Source organism: Calonectris borealis, chromosome W (assembly GCF_964195595.1).
Source record: "Calonectris borealis chromosome W, bCalBor7.hap1.2, whole genome shotgun sequence".
Classification (NCBI taxonomy): domain Eukaryota; kingdom Metazoa; phylum Chordata; class Aves; order Procellariiformes; family Procellariidae; genus Calonectris; species Calonectris borealis.
Window position 1 is genome coordinate 3,625,888 of NC_134351.1, and position 24,941 is coordinate 3,650,828.

Sequence of the window (24,941 nt, forward strand, 5' to 3'; positions counted from 1 at the left end):
CTTACAGCTCTCGGACATGCAGCAGGTTGTGCCTGGGGACTGCCGCTCGTCTCCTCTTGGGGATCCTTCCTTTTCATTTCTGACTCTGCAGAATGAATACATGTTCTGGGAGCTATTCGAGAACCTCCTGCTTCAGGAGGCTGGAGATGACACTCACTGCTTCTCCCCAGGGAGAGTGGGTTTGAGCGGAGTGTCCTGGGGACGCAGCCTCTCCCGCAGCTGTGTGGTCCCTCTCGAGGAGCAGCATCCTGACAGCAGTGGCCTAAAAAAGAGAGGACAGAGGTTTCTCAGCTGCGGGCCCATGACCAGACTTAGTCCCGCAGGAAATGAATCAGTTAAGCCTCATCACCAAACGCTTCTTCATTTAAAAAAATCCCTGGTGCCAACAAAACCCCTGCCAGACCGTCGGTCACTGAGACGTCTTCTCATTCTTTCTCCTGTGCCTTTGCATTCAGCTGTTGCCTCTCGCCATTGTAAAGCTGCGACGGGTGGGGACGTGTCCTCCTTTTGTCTGTGCAACGCCAGGCTCCGGGAGGGGGGTCCCGCTCTTCGCCTCTGGCTTCCAAGAATGACAGTAGCAGGGAGAATAGCTTAGCAACAGCAAGGAAGAAGTGCATCAAAATAATTCCTGGCTGCTTCAGCCAAAAAGTGACGATCGTCACGGGAGATGCTCAGGAACTGTTGTGATGGGCATCGTATCAATGCGGAGAGCGCGGCTCTGCACTGACCTCTCTGTAACCCTAATGGCCTGGGGGGAAGAAGGCTCCCACCCAGAGCTGCTTGGAAAATAACAGTTCGTTAAACCCAGTAATTTTAAGGAGGAATTCCTAGTTTTGATTAGTTTTTCACTGGGAAAAATTTCATGGCTCCCAGATGGAATTTCTGGATATTGTAATAAGTAATAAATAATAAACCAGGGTAAATAATCCACCTTAAAAGAGCTGGAAGCTCAATATATACAGCACTTTTAGGGTGTTGGAGGCTTTGTCCCAGCAGCTGGTGTGAGTGGGGCAATGCCCACGGCGACAGTGGCTGTTCTCGGACGCGTCTTTCTGGCTCTCTTACTCTCTCCATCCCCACTGTGATTTCCTAAAGAACTCAGTTCAGTCCAAAAGCAGAAGAGGAATGTTTTTGAAATCATGAGTATTTTTATAGGAAATAGAAGAATGTCCCACTCGGCTGTAGTCACAAGCTCTTTGCAGGGTGGCTGAGGCTGAAGCTGGTTTCTTCTTCAGCACTGAACGTGGTGAGTCAGAGCAGAGGAGGAGATGTGGAGGTAGAAGGGACATCTGAGGAGTTAAGCTTCTTTCTTAGTAGCAAATCAGTATGATATGTAAATTAATATGCCAAAATATTTAAAGGTCTGGAGTCTGCTGGTGATCTTGGGGAAGGATTGGACAGGTGTTTCAGCAGCAGCATTTAATTTGAGAGGTTTCCATGTCCATGCATCCAGCAATGAGACCCTTTCAATGCTGTTTCCATATGAGCAGAACATCTCAGACCTGGGTTATGGTCAATGTCTTCTGCAGGAGCTTGGCATCTCTGATAGAAACAGGCTGTCTCTGTCCTGCTCAAGGAAAGTAAAGTCAGGAGCCTTTTGCAAAATATTTTGACTTTAATGCTTCTATTTCCCTGTCTTTAAAATTAGCATACTGACACCTCCTTTCCTTGCAGAAATCACAGCAAGAAGTACGAATGAACCACCCCATCAAAGAGCTGAGCATTAAGGGAAAAGGGAAAATCCTTCAGCATCGCACGCCCTCTTTAAAGACCTGCAGAGGTAGAGTAATATCGGTGTGAGCGGCTCTGGAGATCATAAGGAAAATAAAAAGCATCATGGTGCATGAACGGTGCTGCCAAAATTGCATCCTACATTCTCCCAGGGATGACCCGCCGTGGAAGCAGCAGCAGAGAGAGTGTTTTGCTGCCCAGGACAGGGTGCCACCGCCTCGGTGAGTGGCTGCAGGAGGGATTTGCACAGTACTCCCGCGGCTAAGCTTGCTAGGGAGCTATAAGTGGAACACCTGGCTCGAGTGAGCCCTTCTGATGGGGAAAAATTGTGGCTCTTGGGTTCGTGGGGTGCTTGTTATTGAAAGCAACAAGAGTCAAAGATGCTCCTATTAAGGATTGCTCATTTGCACAAGCCAAAGATTGATTTCCTTGCTTTAGGTCAGATATTCAGTGTCAGGGAGTGATTATTGCTGTTCTGCAAATTTTAAATTCCAGATTTAGAAACCCGAGAGTGTTTTACACACCCTCCATTCTTCTTGCCTGGTTTTTCTCTACTTTCATTCCTTTTCTCCAATGAAAGAGGGAGTAGGATTTGCAGGAGAGGAGGAGGAGGGGAGAGAGAGGAATTGTTCTCTTTTTTTTTTTTTAAGTTATAAAACAGTTTTTCTTTTCAATTATAAAACACAGCCCAGGCAGTAGAATTTAATGGGATTGGTGTTAGTTTCCCTCTTGGCTCCTTCTGCCTAATTTGTTTCTGAGATGATGGGGGAGGAGGGGTAGAGACGGGGCTGGAGAACAAACCGAGAGAGGGAAGGGCTGCTCGGACGGCAGCAACCTCAGGGTGCAGCGAGCTGGGGCGAAGGCCCCGGGAGGACCCACGTATCGGATGGGCGTGCAGAGCTGACTGCGCCCCAAAGGGTCTGCGGTCCTGGAGAGGCAGCTCTGCGGTGAAATAATATCCCGGATTAATCCTTGCATCACCCTGTGCCTGCTCAGCCCAGGATCTCTTGGTTTGTCATCATTCCGTCACGCCACCAATTATTTTATACTTTGCGCTTACTGCAGAGGGGAGAGATATTACTTATGTGGCACAGTTTCTGCTCTGGATATTTTTGTTCTGTGAGCATCAAACCGGGGTGAAAACAGGCCGTGGTGTCTTTGTTTCGCAGTCTTCCCTCCTCAGCCTTTCCAATACAGCCCCTCTATGAACGTGCTTTATAGGACCAATACTTCATAGCCCTCGATAGGTTTGCTTGCTCACAGAAGAGGCTAATCTCCATCAGGTTATGAAACCAGCTCACATGCTTCAGCGGCATTACCCACTCTTGATATCCCCGTTCGATCCCCGTTGAGCTCTCTTTGTTGGAGGTAACCCCCTCTCCTGCTTCTTCTAAGCTGATTTCTTAGGCCACATCATTCAAGTCCCACATCCCCATGGTATTTAGATGTAGTAAAAATGACTGGGGGGAAAATAAATGGCAGCCAGCGAGCCAACTAAACTGTCTGACTATTAATGGTCCTGTTAGTTGCAAATTTACTTTACCACAAAGCCCCCAGCATGTAATCCTCAGATGAATGCCTTTGATTGTGAGGGAATATTTACAGCTGACCCTGCCAGCAGTCTGCAAACCTGCAATGGGCCTCCTGTCCCGCATTAAATCCGCTGGCATCTGTTCCTGGGTTCTTATCAAGCACATGCTCTGTTGGTGCAGCGTTTGGGCCGCTCGCGGATACGGTGGGCCTTGAAGAATAAATCCCTGCATTCCTGCGAAATGCTAATTCCTGTGAACGTTGTCACACAGGGAGGAACGTTACAGTTTGTACCTGCCTCCGGGCATCGCCATCGGCAGGGAGGTTTCCAGAAGGCTTTGATCCCCACCGGCCGCCCCCTCCCCATGGCAGGTCCCCGCTCCTGCTGCTGGACCACCCTTCACCAAGGAGAAACTTCTTCTTGGCCACTCTTTGTTCTGCTATTTTCCCAGACATGCCTGAGTGACACAAAGTGATTTTTTGATTATTTTTATCTCTTTTCCCCCTGCCCATGCCTTGCATTAGTCCCCAGGTTGCTCTGATCGAGCGTGTTGTTCTTGCAGAGACCCTCAGGTGATCTTACCCCATCTCCAGCCTCAGCAGAGCTGTGCAGGAGCACAGGCTGAAAGCCAGCGAGAGCTGAGTGTGTCCTGACGCCTATTCCCTGTGTCCAAGCGGACAAGTGTAATTCAGCGGCTTGTCATTCCCAGCACGTCCCATGGTACGTGAGATGGATCCAGACCGCTTGGCTGCTTTGTGTGGGACAGAAGACCCAGTGGTGGGTGGTGAGGCTGCTCCATCCACGCTGCAGACAAGGATGTCTTTAGGTCTGTGCCGAGGAATGACGTATATTTTCTCTCTTCTTATGCCTTTACCCAAACCCCACGCTTTTCCATCCAAGCTGTACGAATGCTGAGCATGTTTGGGCTTGAACACGGGCTTGGATCCAAGCCCATTGGCAGTGCAGAGGTGTCGTGGGTGGCCAGGGGGATGTTTGCTTCTGCTCCTTTCTGAGGTCCTATTTTGGTGAGGGATTGGAGAAACGTTTCAGAAGTTCATGATCACTTGACCCTTCAGATGGTGGATGGTGAGCCCCCAGCAGCGCTTACGCCTTAGCTCTCCTGCATCCAGCAAAGGGAAAAGATTAAAAATAATAAATTACTAACGCTGCTCCCCTGCCCTTTTTGTAAGTGGAGCTGCTAGAGAGTCCAGAGAGGAGTTTGGGGGACGGTTGTTTGGTTTAAAGGTTCCTTTAAAGTGCATATCCTTATCCACATGCTTTTTGTTCAAATCTGCATAAAATATTTGGCCCAAATATTTGGAGCGGATGTGGTAGCACCATCAGTGAGAGATATTCAACACTCGGCTGGACTGCACCTCGAGAGGAGACCGAAAGAACTGGCAGAGCAGGCAGCGGCTCTCCTGCCTGCTTAGAGGGGTCTGTCAGACTGGGGCACAGTTCTATCTTTGGGCTCATTTCTGGTAATTAGCAGCTAAAAGATCTTGCAAGTTGGCATTTTGGCAGAATAATTAGAAAGCTGACAGCTCCTCCTTCTCTGAAAACTTCCCAGAACTAAACCCCAAATCAGAGCTTCATTTTCAGCACTCTTAAATCCACTTTAAATTTATCTCAGTGGCACTCAGGCTTTCAAAACTGATCCTGTAAATCTGGATGGACACCAAAACGAGGAAATGCTAAGCATGCCACTCAACTTCCCAGTGCCTACAGGAAAGAAAAGGAGTTATTTCTTAAAACCAATTAATTTGTTACTTACTTTAGCAAAGCCCTATAAAAACATATAATGGTGGTTCTCACCATTATTGCTAATTTGCACCCAAGCTTTACGGTTGCAAATCCCAGATAATTCTTTCTTTCTGGGCTGTATTGGGTCAGACAGCTCATGCACGTTCTTCCTCTCTTTGTGGTCCTGATTGCTGATTTGGCTGGTGTTCAGGAGATCCTTTGGCAGTATTTTACTGTGATTCGCATTAAAGGGGAATGGTATTTTAAACGTCAAACATGGACTTTACGCAGTATCTTCTGGTTTTCAGAAAAAGCGTGACAGTTTGGGGCACAGAAATAAGCAACCCAAGACGGTGCTGTGTATCATCAAGGTCGGTATCATTTGTTCCCCAGCACCCTGTTTTTCATTTACCCTTTCTTTGAATCTTTTGCCTTCTCAAATCTGAGCAGGGCATAGCACTGAGATCTGCCTGAGATGGGGAAAAGCCTCGAGCCATCCTTGGAGATACGTGGCGTCTCCTGCTCTCCTTAGATATTGGTTTTACTTATACCGACAATATTATTCATTTCATTTTTCACCAGCTTGCACATTTTACTTTGAGAACCCATCCGTTATCCCATTCCTGAATCCAGTCTCATTCCTTGGTGTCGCAATGAAAAGGACATCAATCACATCCGTTTGCAGCGCGTGCAATATGAAGATGGGAAAGAATGAGATGTCCCTGAGGATGCTGGTCCCCCACTGGACTCTGCTTCACCCTCTGGCCATTTATTCCTAATTGCCTAACTTCTCCCATTTATTGTGTTTGTTGAGTGCGTGGATCTTATTAGGAAGAGTCAGTGGCTCTGTAATTAATTAAGAAAAGCTTGGGGCATTTCTTAGTACTTTGTACTTGTGTTCCTGCCTGTGATGTAGAGACATTGCTGATATTCATCCCAGGAACTCCCAGTCCAAGGACAGACTAAGGTCAGGGCACAGGAAAAACAAGAGGGCTTTTCTGTACAGGTCAGTTATATCCTGGGCTGCATCCAAAGCAGCGTGGCCAGCACGTTGAGGGAGGTGATTCTGCCCCTCTGCTCTGCTCTGGTGAGACCCCCCCTGCAGTGCTTCGTCCAGAAGGACATGGACCTGTTGGAGCGGGTCCAGAGGAGGGATCAAAAATGATCAGGGGGATGGAACACCTCTGCTATGAGGACAGGCTGAGAGAGTCGGGGTTGTTCAGCCTGGAGAAGAGAAGGCTCCGGGGAGACCTTATTGTAGCCTTTCAGTACTTAAAGGGGGCTTAGAAGAAAGATGGGGACGGACTTTTTAGTAGGGCCTGTAGCGACAGGACAAGGGGGAATGGTTTTAAACTAAAAGAGGGGAGATTCAGACTAGACAGAAGGAAGAAATGTTTTACAATGAGGGTGGTGAAACCCTGGCACAGGTTGCCCAGAGAGGTGGTAGATGCCCCATGCCTGGACACATTCAAGGTCAGGTTGGACGGGGCTCTGAGCAACCTGATCTGGTTGAAGATGTCCCTGCCCACGGCAGGGGGGTTGGACCTTTTATAGGTCCCTTCCAACCCAATCCGTTCTGTGATTCTATTCTATGATTCTATGATACGCTTCGCAGAGCAAGGGTGATATTTTCCAAGCAGAGCACGATGTAGGAGGTGTGAGCAGAGACCTGCCGGGCAGGCAGGACAGGGGAGCAGTGGCAGCAGACCTGCCCAGTCTGGGTGTGGGTGCAGGACTCGTCCCGCTAACCACCTCCCCGCACGGAACGCTCCTGCCTTGCATTTGCAATGCAACTCCACGGCCTCTGCCTCCCGTGCAGTCGGCGTCGCGTCCCCGCACGCTGCAGGTCCAGCACCTGACTGAGTCACGGGGTGGCTGATGGCCATGGGATGGGGTGGGAGCCAGAGGTGTGCTACCTAGCGGGGCCCTGCGTTCAGCAGATGCCTGCCACAGCCTTGCCCGGTGGTCCCTGCCCATCATATGACCTTCCTGAGCACCGGCATGTGACTGGGCCATGCATGCCGGAAAAGACCATGCGGAGCGGAGAGGAGAGGTTGGAGAGGGGGAGGGCGACTCAGCTAGAGAGGATTAGTAAGCGTGGACAGATAGGGAAAGCTTTGAAAGAGGGGGCTTGTGCCAGAGTCGTTGCAATAGCAAAGGGGGAGGTAGCTGGGTGGTTGGAAGAGGGAGGGAAGGAGCGAGCCAGGAGGGAGGGATGACCTCAGAGGTGACATTTGGGATCAAAGTGGGGAAGTCTGCGTCTCGTGGAGAGGAAGATGTTGCAATTGTCAGAGCAGGAGAGAGCAGAAACTTGGGGAAAATCTCTGACAATAAGAATAGAAAGGAATGAACACAGAAACCACACACTGGGGTGATAAATGAAGATGCTGGAAGGGTTGCTACAGACATTAGGTTTGGAAGAGAGTAGATGTTCAGGGCTGTAGCTTCTTGCCATGCCATGGACAGAACCCTGTCTGCTGGCTGAAACTTTTGCAGAGGTTGTGTTCATAGGCATCATCCAACCTCGTTTTCCAGGCTCTGAGCAGATCTCTGCCTTGGTTCAGAACAGAGAGGGCTGCAGGGGTGACAAAGACCGGTCCTGCCGGCAAGGACCGTTCCTGCCCCAGGTCCCTCCGTGCTGTGCCTGCCAGCAGGGAGGTGGAGAAGCCCCTGGAAGAGAAGAACAGGTTTGATGGTGGTTTATCAGCTGATCCAGAGGTGCTCTTGAACAAGGCAGCCGCAGAAAGATAGAGCAGGTAATAACAAAGGAGAGGAGGAGGCTTCTTTGATCCATTTTGGTTAGGAGATGCAATGCGACAAATGGATGGAGTTTGAGGCTGTTTCATAGTACAGGGCACACTCAGCTTTAGAAACATTGACAGGATTCACAGATCAAGAAGAGCTGGGGTTGGAAGGGGCTGGTGGAGATCGTCTGGAGCAACCCTCTGCAGCTCAAAGCAGGGTCAGCCAGAGCTAGTTCATTGTCCAGCTGTTTTTTTAATACTTCTAAGGATAGAGACTCCACAACCTCTCTGGACCAGCTGTTCCAGGGTTCAATCATCCTCACAGTAAAAAAAGTGTTTCTCTTGTGTTTAAACTGAATTTCCCATATTTTAATTTGTGCCTAAATTGTGGACGCAAATTGTGGGCAATATCCCCGATTCCAGGGATATTTTTTGGTTTCATTAACCAAAAGCACATTTAAAGCAGTACTTCTCGGTTATGAGCTACACAGGTTAGAGCAAACATAAGCCCAGAATTTAGTTTACCCAAATTGTGTTTATGATCAGGCACTGACATGATGTCTTTATTTACTGCCTTACTCATCAAGGCGATTGGCTGGTTCATTTCTGGCAATTAAAGCCATGAACGAGCAGTCATAGACCTGCACAACCTGCGTAAATGGTTTGCTGGCAAGAAATACACTGAATAAACACAAACTTCATCTACAAGGTTATTTACTCACATAGGAAATTTATTTTACCGGTGATTCCCTTCCAGCTGGGCGTGCAGGGGGTGGATGAACCCACTGCTTAGGACAATATGCCAAAAAATGTTAAGTATTAAGACAATATCACTGATTGCTGTGGTTTTTTTGTTTTGACTACGCTCCTGGCTGGCTGGTCACCAGCAGCGTAGGGAAGGTGCTGTACCTGCTGCGTCACGCTTCAGCAGTGGTGACGGAAAGGACAGATACTCAGCTGTCACGACACCGAGATCCCTTGGCCGTTTCCTCACCCCTGGACTGGGTACAGCGTATACACAACAGAAATAAATAGACTGTGTAGCTAACCTCTTCTTGTAAAGAATTGCCTGGGTTTTAGGAGGAATCACAGGGAATCAAAAGCATTCCAGTTGTTCACAGGTTTTAGGTGATACACTTACGATGATTTATATATGTACATGTACGTACCTATATATACGCATACATATATATACATAAATATCTGTATTTTTTTTATATATATCTGCTTAAGTAAGGAACTTTTGCCCCCCTGTGGAAGCATCTCTTCTTAAAAATCACAGGCAGGAATATATAACGTAATTGAGCTCTTCAAGTGACCGAGACAGAATTACTGATGCAGAGCAAAACTCCTATAGTGTCTTCTCCTGCCGACGATGGTCAGTCCATCTTCTGCGTTTCCTCCGTTTCTACCCCACAGATCTTGCTCCTGGGACTCCCTGCTTGGGTCAGTAGATTTTAGGACACGGTTGTGGAGAGTGGCTTAGCTGGAGAACTCACCTACCAGGCGTCCAAATGCCACTGTTTTGCTGATGGTGGGAGGAAAAGGCAAACGCGGGAGCGAGCTGTGCCTCTGGAGGAGCCAGGCATTTGGGAGGAGGAGCACAGAGGGAGTCCGTAGGCTGGTCAGGAGAGAGGGGTTCAGGGAAAGAAGGTGTGGCAGCTGTCTGAAGGCTGGAAAGCTTTCAGTGTTTCCAGCTCCAGCATTTAAGCTGGTTTCAATTTAAAATGAATATTGGGTGCCTTTGTCTTCAAGATTTTCTGCTTAAGTATTAGGACAAGCAACCCATTTGTATGTAATTTTGTGAATGACAGTTAATATGCCCACATAACCCTTGGGCTGCAAAAACTGGGTCTGTAAGATAAATGCCAAAAAAGTCTGAGGAATTGGCTTCCATTCCTGTGCAAAGAACAGGTCAGAACCCCCTCCCATTGCGCGGCGGACACGCGGTGTGTTTTAGAGAGCCAGAGTTAAGCTTGGCCAGTCAGCCCCAATGGATCTATCTGTCACAGGGATTTTAGCACGGACCCTCCCGTTGCTCCACCTGCCCCTCTGTCAGAAATTACCACCCTCAGGAGGGGTGGCAGAGGCAGATGTGTGCCTGAGCCGACAGCCAGGCACTCGAGCTGCGAGTGTAGGAGCTAAAAGTAATGCCTTGGCCTCTGAACCAGCTGGCTGAGGACAGGCACAGGTTTGCTTCTGTCACATCTGCTGTGGCAGCGGTTGAACGCCAGCAGAGCTGCTGGCAGGTGAGCAGGGGGGTCCTACAGCTGGAAGTGAGCTCTTTTTTTGGCACTGAGCAGCCGTGCCTTTGGCTCCAGTCCTGCCGTGAAACCACGGCCCTGGCCAGTCTCGGAGCTCACCTCTCCCTCTGGCCAGGAGGGATGGTGGCTATCAAGGGCGTTGACTGATTGTCACTTAGGATGACATTTGGCTTGGTAATTCCAGTAGAACTGATAAGGCCGCTTGTTTATTCACAGCTAAATCCACAAAAGGTCTTAGATGATAACAACATTCCTGTACCTGTACCCTCCCCGCTGCCTGCTAGGCTGTTTCACGGCAGGTTAAGGGGTGCAGTCCCCTTTCAGCCCCAGAAGCAGGTCCAGAGGAGAGGTGTGAACCCAACCCACAGGCTGCTGGGCAGAAAACCTGCAGCAGGAAGGGTGGGAACATCTTTGCCACAGAATAGCCTCTGGCCTTCTGGTTAGGATGCGGCTTTGAAGCTTCTCAAGGGAAAAAAATTGAAAGTGGGTCTCCCATGTCCTGGGAGTGTGCTGTGGCCACCACACCGGTGGGTTAAGATGGGCACTATCACTTTCTGCAGGTTTCTACCTTTGCTGCCCTTGTGATAAGCCCTTCATGGGAGGATGCTACCAGCAGCAGCTTCCGGAGCACAAAGTAGAGGAAGGGTTCAGGTCTGAACACAGTTGGATCTTTGCTTTCAGTGCCTGCTGAGAGTGAGGTCTTCCTGGGCGTGCACAGCATAATCACCAGGGCTCGGTGGTATGGACAGGGGAGCTAAGAGGGGTGGCACCAGGGCAGTTTAAGGTAAAATCCTATGGAGTTGAGATTCCAGGATTAGGAGGCAGCTGCCACCTATGCAGGAGTTTTCAGGAACATGATTTTGGACTTGCATGCCTAAATTTTCTGCTTAGGATGCAAAAGCTCTGTTTGAGTCAGCTCACTGAAGCTAAATATCCAAGGCAGCTGGTGCACTGGGGGAATAATCTGGGTAAATCTCAACAAGGGCACATGCTCAGCTGCCTCAGCCCTGATCTCAGCACCAGATATGTGCTAGGCTGCCTCTGAGAGCAGTTGTTAACCTCCCAACAAAGACGAAAACATGCATCTCATTTCCTGACACCATCCGCAGAAGCTCCTACCTCTACACCTCCACCACTGCAAGCCCTCAGCAGCTGATCATAAACAGTTCCACATGTCGGGGAAACAGAAAACGTAAGTAACAGAAAACATGCCCTGTTTGTTTTGGATTTGATAACACAATGACCATGTGATAATTCCCACCATGTGTCAACTAAAGCTTCACATCTCCCTTCCAGCTTTCTCTGAATGTCTTCTTGCTTCTGTGCTCTGCTGCTAAGCAGAAGCTGCGTGTAAAGGTGCTTCCCATGGAGAGGCTGGTTTCCTCCACCAGCACTGGTTTTCTACACGGAGGCAGGTGCGGAGGGGAGGGCAGAACCGACGAAGGAGGAGGGAGGGCTGTGAGAGGAGATTCCCACAATACGGTGGGGAAGGCCATGGATGTGCTTGAGGACCTCAGCTTTTGGTAGTTTTGATCTATTGCATCTGGAAACTTAGTGCTCCTGGAAATAGTACTGTTCTTGTTCCATAGGAAGGAGAACTGAAACACTAAAAAGTGTTCTGCTTCTTCCAACACTGTTGGAAGTCATCGCTGAGATCTCTTTTTATGTATTTATTGTTTCCTCGAAGTCATGAGACCCCAGAGGATACTTTTTCTTGTCTGTTTATTTTTCTCTAGTAACGCTTGGCTTAGAAAGGCTGTCGTGCCTGTGTTTTGGCGGTGTTGATCCTCCTTCGCATTACCGCTGTTCTGAGATGGTTGTGTGTACTGAGGTGCTGAGTGGCTTCTAATCCCACGGACGATGATGGAAGTGCTAATTGGTGAAAACACATCTTGAGTATCTCAAAATAAGCATCTGCGACTGAAAGCTGGTGTGTGTTCTTGAGAGTATGGGCTCCTCACTCTTTTTTTCACGGAACTTTGTATATAAAAAGAAGAAATATTTGCCCGCATCCCAGCAGGTTTCCCTGCTTTGAGATTGGTGATTAGAAGTTACTTGGAGACTTTTTGCAGAAAGCTTCTCCTTGAAAGCAAAGTAAAAGGCACCTTTTAAGGCAGGTGAATGGAGAGCTGCAGTCGAAATTAGAGCTCTACAGTTTCCAGCCACATAAATATTTGTGGTAGTTCAAATATTTTCCTCTTCCCATCTGGGTGAAATCCTAGCTTCAAAGCTTTGGGGGCTTTTAGCACTAAACAAGAGATCCAAAAATAGCCTCCTGGTCAGAGCATTTACATGGGCAGTAAGTTCTTGCTCTGCTCAATTCTAAACGCAGAGCTGAACCCGGACTCTCTCGTGCCAGGGAGGTGCCTGGACACCAGACTACTGGCCGCTCAGGAGGATGTTTCTCTTTTCTTTCCACTCTGTCAAACTTTTCTCCATGAGCCTTTTGCTGTAACTGGATATCACTTTCAGGAAACGTTTCGGTTTTATCAAACCGCTGCTTTGTCAAATTTCCCAAGCAGCTCTAGTTGCAAACGTAGCCTAAAATGGAAAAAAATATCTTCTAACAAGTAAGTCTTTGATTTTTTTTAATAATGGCTAATAAATACCAGTTGCAATTCATTAGCATGAATCTCTCTGGTCTCATGTCTTGGATACCTCTGTTAAGCGATGTGCTCCTCTCTATTCTCATCCTGAACTGCCATCTAGCTGCGGCCCTTGGGCTTGCTCCTTCGTCTCGTCTCCACCGATTTCTGGTCTGCAAACACCACTGGCCTCGGGCTGAGGGTTAACAAAATCGTGTCTTGGCCCCACTGTCAGTTTTCTTCCTGAATACAAGAGGTCTCTTCCCCGGACAGCGAGGGATCTGCCGGGGGCACCCCCTCAGGGCGGCGGGCCCGGCGCCATTTTGCGGTGGTAGGCCTCGGGCTGCGGGGAGCCCTGCACAGGTGCGTGTCCGCGCCCCCACACCCGCACACAGACGCGGGGACGTCGGCAGGTGCACACGCACGTTTTATTTTCACATCTCGGGCTCACACGCGGGGCTGCGCCGCCCTGACCGGCCCCTCGCCCCCACCCGCCGCCGCGCGTTTGTCGACGGTCCCTGCGGCGTCCTTCGCCCCGCGCTCGGCGCGGCACCTCCGCGACGCCCCCTGACCGAAATCCCGCCCGAGCTCTCGCGAGAGCGGGCGGCTCTCCCGCCTCCCGGCATGCCCTGCTCTTCCTCTTCCCCGCCGCCGCCCTGAGGTGAGGCAGCCATGGCGGTCAGCGAGCGGTCCCAATCCGGGCCCATCCTGCCCAGGGCGCCCCGGGGAGGCGGTGAGGGGGCGAGGGCTCGGTCCGCCTCGCCGGACGCCCTCGGTATTTGCGGGGCTGGGGCGGGGGAGGACGGGCAGGGGATGGGGATGGGGATGGCGGAGCTCGGGGGGGTGGCTGGCGGGTGTGAGGTGGAAGCAGGCCCGAGGGAGAGGCCATGGCTGCCGTGATGACTTTCTTAGGACACCTTTGGATTTAATTGTGAAAAGAAAGCGTAATTTCTGAGCGGCTCCTTTAGTTCGCTGTCGGCAGTAAGGTGAACAGTCCAGGTTCTGCATGTCTGTGTTAGAAGCTTGATACGGGTTTTTGTTTTTAATTGCTTTTTTGCAGTTGAGCTTCAAAAATGGTGCGCTACTCTCTGGATCCGGAGAACCCCACGAAATGTGAGTTGTTTTTTCGTGGATTCGCGTAGGACTTCACCGAAGCCATTGACGTTTTAATGCCAAAAGTTGGTCTTTTTTCTCCGCAGCATGCAAGTCTCGGGGATCCAACCTGCGAGTGCATTTCAAGGTACGCGGTGTGTGCACAGTAGGAAACGCAAATTCATTTGTTTTGGGGTTTTGTTTGGTTTGGTTTGGTTTGGTTTGGTTTTTTGAAGGAGATGTCTTTTATTCTTCTGTATCATTACATAGTTACTTAGGGGTGGTACTGTGGGTTATGGCCCGTGTTTGCTTTAGCTGCTTGTAATGGTTTTTATCCACAGGGTCAAAAATAAGATCGTGTGACCTAAAGAGCTTCCTGGCTATCATAGATAATAAAATAGACTAGGAAAACAGTTGTAGTGAATTTAGCAGGAGGAATTGGGTTAGTGTGAGATGAGAGATTTGTTTCATTGGTCTTACTCTGCCTTTTTGATTGTTTGGAAAGAACACGGGGTTCGTCTGGTCGTGCTGCTGGTTAAGAGGTAAGGCGGGGAGACAAGCAGTGTTTGGCGTGAGGGCTGCACATAAGGACATGGGGTTCTCTGGAGGAGGTATAGGTGCGGCAGTGAATTCAGGTCTCATTGGAGTTAACCACAAAACCAAAGCAGAGCCGGTGCTTTTCTGCTGGGTGTTATGTAGTGCAAGTGAAAAGAGGTTTGCTCTTTTATTGTGATCAGGAAGGATTAGAGTTACTCTTTGATTTCACATTTACTATAGCTGTCTTACTTTATTTGGGTTTTTTCTTAGTGAGCCTATTTCTCTCCCCTTCAGGATTCCCTTACAGAGATAATTAGATTGTTTGTAGCTTGTTTGTGTAGCTTGTTTTCTCATTGCTTCCTCTGAGGTGCCATATTTGACATTTTAGTAGGAATTTATCCTTCAGGCTCCTGCTTTTTTGGATTAGTGGCCAAAGAGGAGCTATGAAAAGTATAAATACTCAAATTTTAATTTTGTTGGTTGGAAAGATCTAGCCATTAGGTAAAAAACAATAAAGACATGCCAGAGCTGCAGATTCAGTAATGGAAGCCATACCAAGGGTTAGGAAAATAGATAGCAAAAAAAAAAAAAAAGCATTGCTAATTATTCTTAATTCTTTAATTTTATTTTTTTGTGTGAGTCCTTCTTGTAAACTGGGTGTGTAGCAAAAAGAATAGGATCCAGGAAAGGGAGAGGAGCGCTTTTTCTCCTGTTGTCACTTGGAAAGATCTGCTAAAAGGAACTTTGCTGTGCTTTGTGTTGCTAGAACACTCGTGAGACCGCCCAGGCCATCAAGGGCATGCACATCCGCAAGGCCACCAAGTACCTGAAGGACGTCACCCTGAAGAAGCAGTGCGTGCCCTTCCGTCGCTACAACGGAGGAGTCGGTAGATGCGCCCAGGTGAGGTCTGAGATGACAGCGTGGGAAGGACGCTTTGGCTGTGGCTGGTTAAAGAAGAGAGAAATGTTGAGATAGCGTGGAGAATAATAGTCTGTTAATGTTATATATAAACTTAAGAGGGAGGAAAGAGTTACTCTTCATTCCAGTACAGCAAGCATTGAATCTACTTGCAGTGTCAAATAATTGATCAAATTTAGTTATTTTGGTATGCAGCCCTAATAAAAGGGGATGTAACAGCAAGTTAATGGTGTGTAAAGGGCAAGTTGTGTCGCACCAGGAAAAAAAGGGAGCTCTCTTCTTCTTCCAGGCCAAGCAGTGGGGCTGGACGCAGGGACGCTGGCCGAAGAAAAGCGCGGAGTTCTTGCTGCACATGCTGAAAAACGCGGAGAGCAATGCTGAGCTCAAGGTGGGTTGCGTAGACGTTATTCAATGCCAAGTGTTCGTGTCGTGCTGTGTGTCGGCGCTCCTGAACTCAGTGGCTGGATAAGGCCTGCTTTGTAGGTGAAACCGAATTGTGTAGAGGCTTTTGGTTTACTGTTTGTTTGAATTTCAAGTTAAAATGTGAGTAATCATTTTTCACAGATAGCTAGTTTGTGCATGGTTATCAACTGCTTAGAGTAAGTGTGGTTTAGATCTCGTAAAATCTACAAAATAAAGTAAAATCTGTGGGCTTGTGGTCAGTTTGTGTCTTTGTAAAATACCCAGTGCTTAACATGGTAACTGATGGCAGTGATGACTATCTTAGGACACCTTTGGAACAACCATGAAATCATTCTTTTTCTCTGAGCCATCAGCATCGGTTTAAATTCATTGCGATGTGTAAAAAGGTGGTTGGTGTTCTTCCGACTTCAGCTGGTGCTCGCTTGGTGAATACTCAGTTCTGTTAATTTGCCAGCAGTGATGTTGGGGGGGGTTGTTATTCATGTTCTTGCTGTGGAGATTATTTATTTGAAGAGAAAAACAAGTTGGGAGTTTTCTCTTTCCCCCCCTCCCAGGGTCTGGATGTGGATTCTCTGGTCATCGAGCACATCCAGGTCAACAAGGCTCCCAAAATGCGCCGGCGCACCTACAGAGCACATGGTAGGATCAACCCCTACATGAGCTCCCCCTGCCACATCGAGATGATCCTCACCGAGAAGGAGCAGATCGTCCCTAAGCCAGAGGAGGAAGTTGCTCAAAAGAAAAAGGTACCAAGCGTTGCACCCTTAGTCCTCTAACGTCACTGGCAAGAAATCCGCGCGTTAATGTTTTTCGGACAGGGGGTTGCTGTGATGACTATCTTAGGACACCTTTGGAATACCCATGAAAAAATCAGAAGTTATTTCTGAGCAACCTCAATATTTAGTGTAAATACAACATTGAGAACTTGGGAAGATGCTTCTCGGCGGTTTCTGTCACACGGATGGTTTATCCTTCCCTCCCCCAGAGTGGTTACAGCATTCCCCGTCTGTGCGTGTGACAATAAGACTTCAGCCGAGGTGACAGCCTGTATGCAGTGCAGTACTTTAAGGGCACTTTGTTATGTGCAGGAATTACTAGTGGAACGTTTTGTAAACGGATGAAGAAATTTCTAACAGTTCTCAGGGCTTCTTTCAAAGGATGACGCTCTTTTTAAACTTATTTGTAAGATGTTTTGGGAAGGTGTAGACCATCACTCTTTTCTCATTGGTGTGTTTGTTTTTCAGATATCCCAAAAGAAGCTGAAGAAGCAAAAGCTAATGGCTCGGGAGTAAATCTGACACGAGAGATGTACATAAATAAAATTAAAAAGTTAAGATTTATGGTGTGCGCTTCTCTGCTTTTTCAAGGGTTTTGCTGTAAGTGGTGCCCGGTGGGTCTGCTGGGCTTTCTGAACCGTCGGCGTGTGACGGGGACGCCACATGAGCTGTGGGGTGGCACGCGCTGGTGCCAAAAACCGACAGCTGATGACTTAGGAACGCCATTCCTCCCTAAAACAGGGAATTTGAAAGAAATGCAGGTGTTTATTTCCCTCACCCCGGTGTCCTTGCCTGGGTATAAGCTAGAACCAATTCGGTCCGTGCGTTCTTCCCGCCGCCGGGGCCCGCCCCCCCTCCACGCCCGCCGAGCCCCGGTTGCGGCCGGGGCTCGGCGGGCGTAGAGGGCGGGGCGGGCCCCGGCGGCGCGTGTGGCACGTGGTGCGCACACCGCCTTCTCCCATTGGCGGCGAGTCCGCGTTCGCGCGTCAGCCGGAAGCGCGGCGGCCATTTCCGGTGCGGCGGTGGAGGCTGCGGCAGGCGGTGACGGCGCTGAGTCGCTGCCGACTGAGGTGAGTGCGGGGCCTTTCTTTTGCGGTTTTTTTTCCTATTTCCATAATAATAGTTGATTAACGACTAAACACGGGAAACAAAGACCAATCGCACTTAAATTTGCAGTGTTACGCATCTTCTCTGCGCTGCCCCTAACGTATGGTGGCTTACAGAGGCAGGGACAGCTTGTATCACACAAAAATAACCTTGCTATTAAAATCGGACCGTTTGCCCTTTTTTTTTTCCCTAAAAATTAACTGCATGCTAACCAGCCAACAGAGCATCACCAAATCACAGGAGAAACTCGTGAACGATATTTAAATGTATGAGGACTTGTGTTACTTTTACCTCTGGCAGAGGTATGACTTATTTTTCAGTCCGGAATCTTGACGCGAAGTGGCTGCGCAGACACTTGCTGTTACCTCAGTCAGACAGCTCGGGGTGTTCCCTCCAGCCATGTTCTGTAGCTAACGGATGAATCCACAACATCTGGCTGAAAATTTAGTGTTTAGCAAGTTCTGGCGGAGAGAGTACACGAATTGTCTTTTTGAACGGCTTTGATTAGTTACACCATTCCTGTTGTCTCAATTTAAGATTCCTCTCTGACTTCAGAGATGAGCAGGTCCTCTAAAACTACATTTGAAGTAGCCAAAACTACACTTGGAAGTAGTCAACTGGAGATTGATATTCTGTTGTTCCACAGAGCCTGGGGCTAAAAATCTTTAGGATAGCTTAAAAAAAAAAGTGAAACTCTGATCCCAAACGAAGTGTGCACATCTGTCTCTTCGTTCTCCATCCTGCAAAGCTTTTGTTTTGCTTCTTAATGGAGGAATTCAGATGTCAGCAGTCTAGAAAGGAGGAATGTGAAGGGCAAAGTTGTGCTGTGCAGCAGAGTGTATCTAACATATTGCTTATCGGCACTGAAAGGGACAGCTCTAATCCTGCTTAACTGCTTCCTCTCCCAGTTGTACCTCTGCCCCCGTGCTTTGGCTTTCTGCTGTTTTCATTGCAGACTTCAGGCTGCCGTTTTTGAAGACTTCTTCCTGGTTTTGGGAGAGAGGGAAAGATTAATTTTCTAATAATTTGGCCAATTGTATCTGTTGCTGTGGGATCAAGTGATTCCTCCTGTGATTCTCCTTTTCGCAAATCCTGACTAGGATTCTCTTCCCCCGCCTCCCACCAACCTGCCCTTCAGTGGGAGCAAGCCATTAGATTGATTGGAGTCCTGCCATTTAATTTCACCTTAAATAAAAAGGGAGTAAGAAAAACAAACCTTTTGGACTCTGTTATATTATAGTAAGAACTGGGCTAATATATGCAGCTCACTGCTTAAACTGTTTTTTGTGTGGTTTAGGCAAAACCTTTTATTTTCTGAATGTGCTTTTCTAATGATGAATGAATGGAAACTCAACTCCTTTTTTGTTAAAATGTCAAGAATGTTAGAATGTCAAGAAGTCTTCCCCTGTTGTTGAGGACTTTATAACATTGGAACACACAGCATTTTTGAAACGAACAGTTAATCTATTATTAAAGAATCTTTTATGTTTGGATATCAACTACAATCTTTATTCATTATTTAAGACTTTTCTTAGCTCACGGCAGACAAACGCTCTCATCCTAAGTTGTTGGGTTTTTTCCCCTCACCAGCTTTGTCACAGAACAAGAGGAAGCCATGGTGTGCATTCCTTGTATTGTCATTCCTGTTCTCCTCTGGGTCTACAAGAAATTCCTTGAACCGTATATCTATCCCGTTATCGCACCTTTCATTAAGCGCGTATGGCCCAAGAAGGCTGTGGAAGAAACGACAGCCACAAAACGAGGTCGAGGAGGCAGCGCTGGAAATCCACGGGCACCTTCAGCCACGAAAAGAGATCAGGAGGATGAGTCTGGAATTTATAAAGTAAGATTAATCGTGTAGCTAACCAGGGAAATGCCAGATAAAGCACCCAGAAATAGTTCAGGGTGGGCACCATGAAAGAGTAAATAGTTGGGTGTTTTTGTAGACATTTTTGTGGCTATTGTCTTATGAAAGCGAATGACCAGTACTAAGCCAGCTGGAAATAGCAGTTACTCCCAGACAGCTTCTGGTAAGTCTTGGAAGGATAGGAATTGCACCTGTTTTCTGAAACAGCTTAGTTAGTTATATTATTTTTTTTTTTAATGACTGGCTATTCTTTCAGAGAAGGGAGAAGTCAAGTAATTGCTACATCACACCAGATGCATGAAGCAAAATTAAAAAAAAGACCAACGTATTCTTCATCTAGCTCTACCACTCATAATGGAGGAAGATGTTTAGTGTGTGTAAATTGTGCATTTGTTAGTTATCTCTTCTAAGAAAATTCAAAGATTTGTATATGTTGTCTCTGCCCACACTCCTCCCCCCGCCACCTCGAAGCAGAAATTATGTGTAAATCTAAAGAGACACCATCACTTCGGTTCTTCCTGCAGATTTCTTCATAGATCTTCACTGGCCTTGCTTCTAAAAGTAATTTTCATCACCAACTGTTACTGTTCTGGGTGTGGAGTCCTTTTTTGACATCCCATTAATGATGCTGTCTTTTATTTGCAGTTTGAAAGCAATGGTGTTGCAAATGGAATTGCTGCAAAGAGATCCACAGAAGTTTCTGACAAGAAAACGGATTAAAGGAATTCATTCGTAAGGATTTTATTCCCTTGTGTCCAATATGAACTGCTGATACTTCTCTCACTTTGAGACTTTTTTCTTTGCACATTTTAGCTGAATAAAACCCCTTGTCACTTACAGGAGAGGGTCTCTTTTGCCACTAAAATGGCAGCTAGCACGTTTCTTAATTTAAAATGTTTGAAAACTGAAGTTCTTTATTTTCCTCACCACAACTACTTTTCACCTATAATCTATTTGGTGCGATTATAGAGTCTAGGTTAAATAACTTATAAATAAATCTAGCTTTGGAAGGTAAATGTATCTTAGCATCTTAGTTTCACTAGCTGCTAGTGCAATACTTCAGGCTTTCACCTTAAAAGCTATAGCTATTCTTGACCTTGCTAAAGAACTATGAATTGCATTGTGGCAACATAACCGTCATGGTTAAATGATGAAGAATATAGATTTTTTCATGTCAAATGAGCTAAAGGAGTTATGCTATATGCAAAATGTACTTAGCTTACTAAAAGTAAAGTCTTGATTTGATACTTTAATTATTTTCCTTGAAACATTGTGCCTTTCTTTCCTGAAGAGGAGCAGCAGGGGCATGATGCAAGAGAATTGTTGCTTATGTTCTGTTGGAGTGGTTTAAAATGGTGCAGTTCTGTCTTTAAAAAAAAAATCCAACTAAAGTCTCTTTAACATGCTTGTGTAATTTGAATTATAATAAACCAGGATTTTCTTTAACAATAAGTTGCTTCATACAATTGTTCTTAGGCTTCTGAGCTATAAATATTTAGAGTGGTAACAAAATCTTTGACACCTGTAGACAGGCCCCAGGCAGAAGGAGGTCATAAAACTACGGCCTTTGTGATAAAGAAAGTGAACTCCGAAGTCCAGCGTTGCCTCCTCCTGGGAAGACGCATTCTGGTACTGACTTGCATCCCAACACGACAGTGCAATTGTGAAGCGTTTTAGATGCCACTGTGCTTAGTGGGGAATCGAAGTGATAAGTCCTGCTTTGTCCTCTCTGCCAAACCAGAGAGCTCTTGAAAAAAAATCAAAATAAAGCCATTCCAGCAATTTTGGATTTACCATTTTTCCAAAAGTCCTACCTAAGGTATGCCTAAAAAGGCATACATTTTTATATATGCAGTCCTTGATCCGTCACTGAGGTCCAGTCTTGTTCTTGCAACTGTGTTTTCTCCTACCAGGTAATTAATTACTCCAAAGACTTGCTTGATGTCTGTCGGATGCCTCTGGTGAGGCGTATTGTTTCCTACCGCTACATGGTTGTGTCAGGTCTTGTGTGAATCGATCTGCAATGTTCACAGCTGGGTATCGGGCCCTTGTTGCTACAACCATTGCTTCTGTAATGAGTTGAATCACAGAAAACTCCTTGTAAGACGTTGCCTAATACTGTGTGCTCTCCCTTAATGAGCTAGTCTATAAGGAAGTAAATTTGGTATTGCTGTTTAATGAGCTTTTGCATCATCCTTGCAACATAATCCCCCATCTGATCGATGTATCGCAGATACAGCTTTCTCCTAGACCGGTGAAGTACCTACCCTTTGTGATATTAAAACCTGGTTTTATTATTCTGAGCATGCACGCATGGTATAATTCATACAATAAAAGAGAACAATACTAACTGTGCACTCCTAAAACCAACAGGTATTGTTGTGTGGATCACATAGTAGAAAAGACAGGGATTGGATAGCGGAAGCAAGGGAAAGAGGCGACATCAGTTTTGGATCGTTTTTGTCCTCCAATTCTTTGGATATTTCGTCCATATTGTTGCAACAAATGGTACCCTATCCAGCAAAACTTCAGCTGGTAAAAGGTGGATGTAATCTTTTACAAATTTACATTTTCTAATCTGTGGTGGATTGGGTTTTCTAAACCAATCAACCCCCACTTCACCCCAAACAATAAATTCCTCTGCTACCACTACTGTCAAAGTTCATGCTCTAAATCTGAAAGCTGGGAACTTCTAAGGGTCTGAAATCACCTTGCAATGAGAAAGGAGTAAACTGCCTGAGAAAGTCACTCTGGAACTGAGGTCATGCACGAATGGCTATAGAAATGAAGATCCGTTGCAGGTGTGCAGCTGAACACGAGCCTGTGTTCTTACACTGTAAGCATTGCTGAAAGGACTGTCCCTTCAGCTGTGCTTCCTTCCCAGGGCAGGTAACCTTAGCCACTGCTCTAACATACGGGCATCTCATAAATGGGCCGAAGTTTTGGAGTAATATATTCACCTCTAACAGCTGCGAACACAGCGAGAAGTAGAGCAAGAGCTGTACTGGGGCTCCTTTAATTTGTAAATGTATGCAGTCAATTCATAAAGTGTATATAATCAATGATTCTGAGTTATTTAGGATATTATTATATAGGGAAGTGCATCAGACAGTAACATGGAAAATAAGCTGTAGAGTAAATTAGACTGCAGGCTGGGCTGGGCTTCTAGCTGTGTGCCAGCATCGTATTTAAACACCAGGCCTACTGAAAAGACTGCAAAAAGCAAAACAGGCAGATAATGCAAGTATGTCTTCTTGTTTGTAGAAGAACACCGTTTGTGCTTTCTGGAATAGCGTTTCAGTACATTTATTAGCTGCAGTTAAACACTAACGTGAGTAATCTACATCACAAAACTTTCCTGAATGAGGCACTTCACTAGAAATCCTGGCAGATTTGTGTTGCAACTCCTCTGTTCCTATTCTTTTCCAAGAATAGGTCAATAATCGTATTGTGTTGTGAACAGTTAAGCAAAAAATAATCTAAAAAACAGGTGAAAGAAATGAACTCCTGAGCCTGAGCAAAGGTGCAGGAGACCATCTGCTGGGATGCAATGAAGCGCACAAAGCCTCGTTTAAGAAAAATAAGCAGACAGAAATTAAGGAAATCCTTACATGAAAGAACAATATAGATCTAGGACATTTAATTTAACTGAGAAAATTTCCGTATGGTTGTTACTCACTAAAAGCAAGATTTACAAAAGGGCTTAGGCGCCTAAAGATGGTGGCAGGTGGACATTACCAAAATTTACTAGAGCAAGTAGCAGTTTCATTTACACTGAAGACTTAGAAAATTGCAGAGTCGGCATCTTTAGGGACCAAAGTACTTTTGTAAATCTAGTCCTAAGATCTTCAGCATTAAAGCTGTCTAGTTCTCTTTAAATACTATCGAGGAAGAATCAAGAAATCAACCAATATTTGAAAATATTTTTAAAAAACCCCATTCAAATAAACTAATTCAAATTATTTTTTCTTTATGGGAAGGTCCAAATATGACATGGTACCTTCCATGTGTTGGCTTGCACAGGTAGCTGGGTGGCAAGGACTTAAAATAAACTTAACTGAAATACATCCTTAAAAAACTGCAAGTATATGCAAAAAATTCTTAAATAAAAGTTGAGAAGGTTTTATGTTACCAATTATTTTGATGGGCCTGATTCTGCAGGCAAAGGAAATTCTGGCAGGTTAAATGGAACACGATCAGCCTCTAAGGATGTCTAAACTAGTACTGAATTCTGTGCAAAATTATCTTTATTCAGATGTGTTTATAGAACACAGTTAAATTCTATCCACAAAGCTGATCTAATGACAGTAATACAATACACTGTTATTACCCAAATGTAGCGATCACGCTCCAGCTTTCTGGGAGTTGTCGGGCATGCTGCTAAGGTTCAATTGTTGGAGTCATTCCTTTCTGATTTCCGTACAATGCAGAACGTTATTGCTGACAGAACAGTCTCTTCAGAGGCTGCAGGTAAAGGAAATGAAGAGAAATTTAACTTACACTTAGATTAACTAAATCTGCCTTCCGTGAGAATTAATTCTGTTTCATTAAACTGCCTAATACATGAAAGAATACTTCCTTGCACAGTTTTCTGATTGTTAGAACATGCTTGATGACCCAAATTGTATTTTGGGTTTCGCAGGCTGTCATTATTTTTGCTTTTCAGTGAACCTGATTGCAGTTGTTTAACTGAAATGGTCTAGAAGACCATGTTTGCCACAGTGATTCTCTTGCTTGAGCAATGTTTTTAGATCATAGTCCTGTATCTTTCTTTCATTGTTGTATTTGAAACATGAATTATTTGAAATGTTGTGAATAGATGTATTTATACGTAGATAGATGTAGCAATACTTGTATTTTGCATGAGGATTGTTTTTCAATTCCTTTTTGGTGCATACAGTCCCACCTCTTTTATAGCCACTCTAACTGTTGACCGTGCACCATTTTTATTGCTGTAGCGGTCCGATCAAACGCTGTATGAACATGAGGCCAAACCCTATGCCAACATTTTTGCTTTTATGTGGCAATGTATATGAAGTGGTAGACCTCACCTTTGCACTTGTGCTGTCTGCGTACGCCCTATTTGCTCGCGCAGCCCGTTTACGGGTACGTGTGAGAGACGGGCTGCATGTTTAGTGTCACAGACTGTGGTAAGGAGATTATGCTCAGGATTAATTATATCGGAAAGGGTTTCCCTTTTGAAGGAACCATTGGGTACTTATAGAACGAGCTACTGACGGCACAAAAACCACCTCAGATACGGAGACGGGAGGTTACCAGAGGTAGAAACAAGACACTAAAGCAGCGTGAGGGCAGGACCGTGCCTGCTAAATCCTCCCTCCCTCCCTCCCTCTGGCTCTTGGTCCCACTCGCTCGAGTTACCTCACGTCCCACTGACTGAAAAGGCGGGCCGCGGAGGAGATGAGGCCGAGGCAGTCAGCCCGTGCCCCCGACCACCCCGCGGGTGATCGAGAGAAGCCTCTTGCCGTAGGGAGGGCTCGCCCGGAGGATGACGACCGGCCCGCGGAAGCCCGTTGCACGCAGAGGAGCGGAGCGGAGGCGGCCGGGCCCCTCCGCGCCGGACTACGCTTCCCGGCGTGCCCCGCGGCGGCGTCCCCTCCA

At 46.5% G+C, this 24,941-nt stretch overlaps 2 protein-coding genes, 1 long non-coding RNA gene and 3 other non-coding genes across 7 annotated transcripts; 5 read left to right on the forward strand and 1 right to left on the reverse strand.

Annotated features, from left to right (window-relative positions):
- Positions 1 to 12,903: 12,903 nt before the first annotated feature.
- Positions 12,904 to 16,909, forward strand: LOC142075126 (large ribosomal subunit protein uL22). 2 transcript variants are annotated; one of them, XM_075136164.1, is made up of 7 exons: positions 12,904 to 13,259; positions 13,659 to 13,711; positions 13,798 to 13,838; positions 14,994 to 15,128; positions 15,436 to 15,534; positions 16,124 to 16,315; positions 16,814 to 16,909. In XM_075136164.1, exons 2-7 carry the CDS (start codon positions 13,672 to 13,674, stop codon positions 16,859 to 16,861), a joined length of 555 nt encoding a protein of 184 aa, XP_074992265.1. In that variant the 5' UTR covers positions 12,904 to 13,259; positions 13,659 to 13,671; the 3' UTR covers positions 16,862 to 16,909. The 2 variants fall into 2 exon arrangements, with proteins under 2 accessions (XP_074992265.1, XP_074992264.1); XM_075136163.1 differs by having other exon boundaries at positions 13,248 to 13,373.
- On the forward strand, positions 13,490 to 13,558 carry LOC142075138 (small nucleolar RNA SNORD58). Its single transcript, XR_012670796.1, has one exon. It is a non-coding gene; the product is annotated as a small nucleolar RNA SNORD58 (small nucleolar RNA).
- Positions 15,084 to 24,940, reverse strand: LOC142075129 (uncharacterized). Its single transcript, XR_012670783.1, has 3 exons — positions 24,702 to 24,940; positions 23,650 to 23,783; positions 15,084 to 15,172 (listed from the first exon to the last, which is right to left on the reverse strand). It is a non-coding gene; the product is annotated as an uncharacterized LOC142075129 (long non-coding RNA).
- Positions 15,853 to 15,919, forward strand: LOC142075139 (small nucleolar RNA SNORD58). Its single transcript, XR_012670797.1, has one exon. It is a non-coding gene; the product is annotated as a small nucleolar RNA SNORD58 (small nucleolar RNA).
- LOC142075137 (small nucleolar RNA SNORD58) lies at positions 16,392 to 16,461 on the forward strand. The gene has a single exon (XR_012670794.1). It is a non-coding gene; the product is annotated as a small nucleolar RNA SNORD58 (small nucleolar RNA).
- Positions 17,259 to 21,669, forward strand: LOC142075127 (UPF0729 protein C18orf32 homolog). The gene is made up of 3 exons (XM_075136166.1): positions 17,259 to 17,415; positions 19,043 to 19,295; positions 19,965 to 21,669. Exons 2-3 carry the CDS (start codon positions 19,068 to 19,070, stop codon positions 20,037 to 20,039), a joined length of 303 nt encoding a protein of 100 aa, XP_074992267.1. The 5' UTR covers positions 17,259 to 17,415; positions 19,043 to 19,067; the 3' UTR covers positions 20,040 to 21,669.
- Position 24,941: the final 1 nt, after the last annotated feature.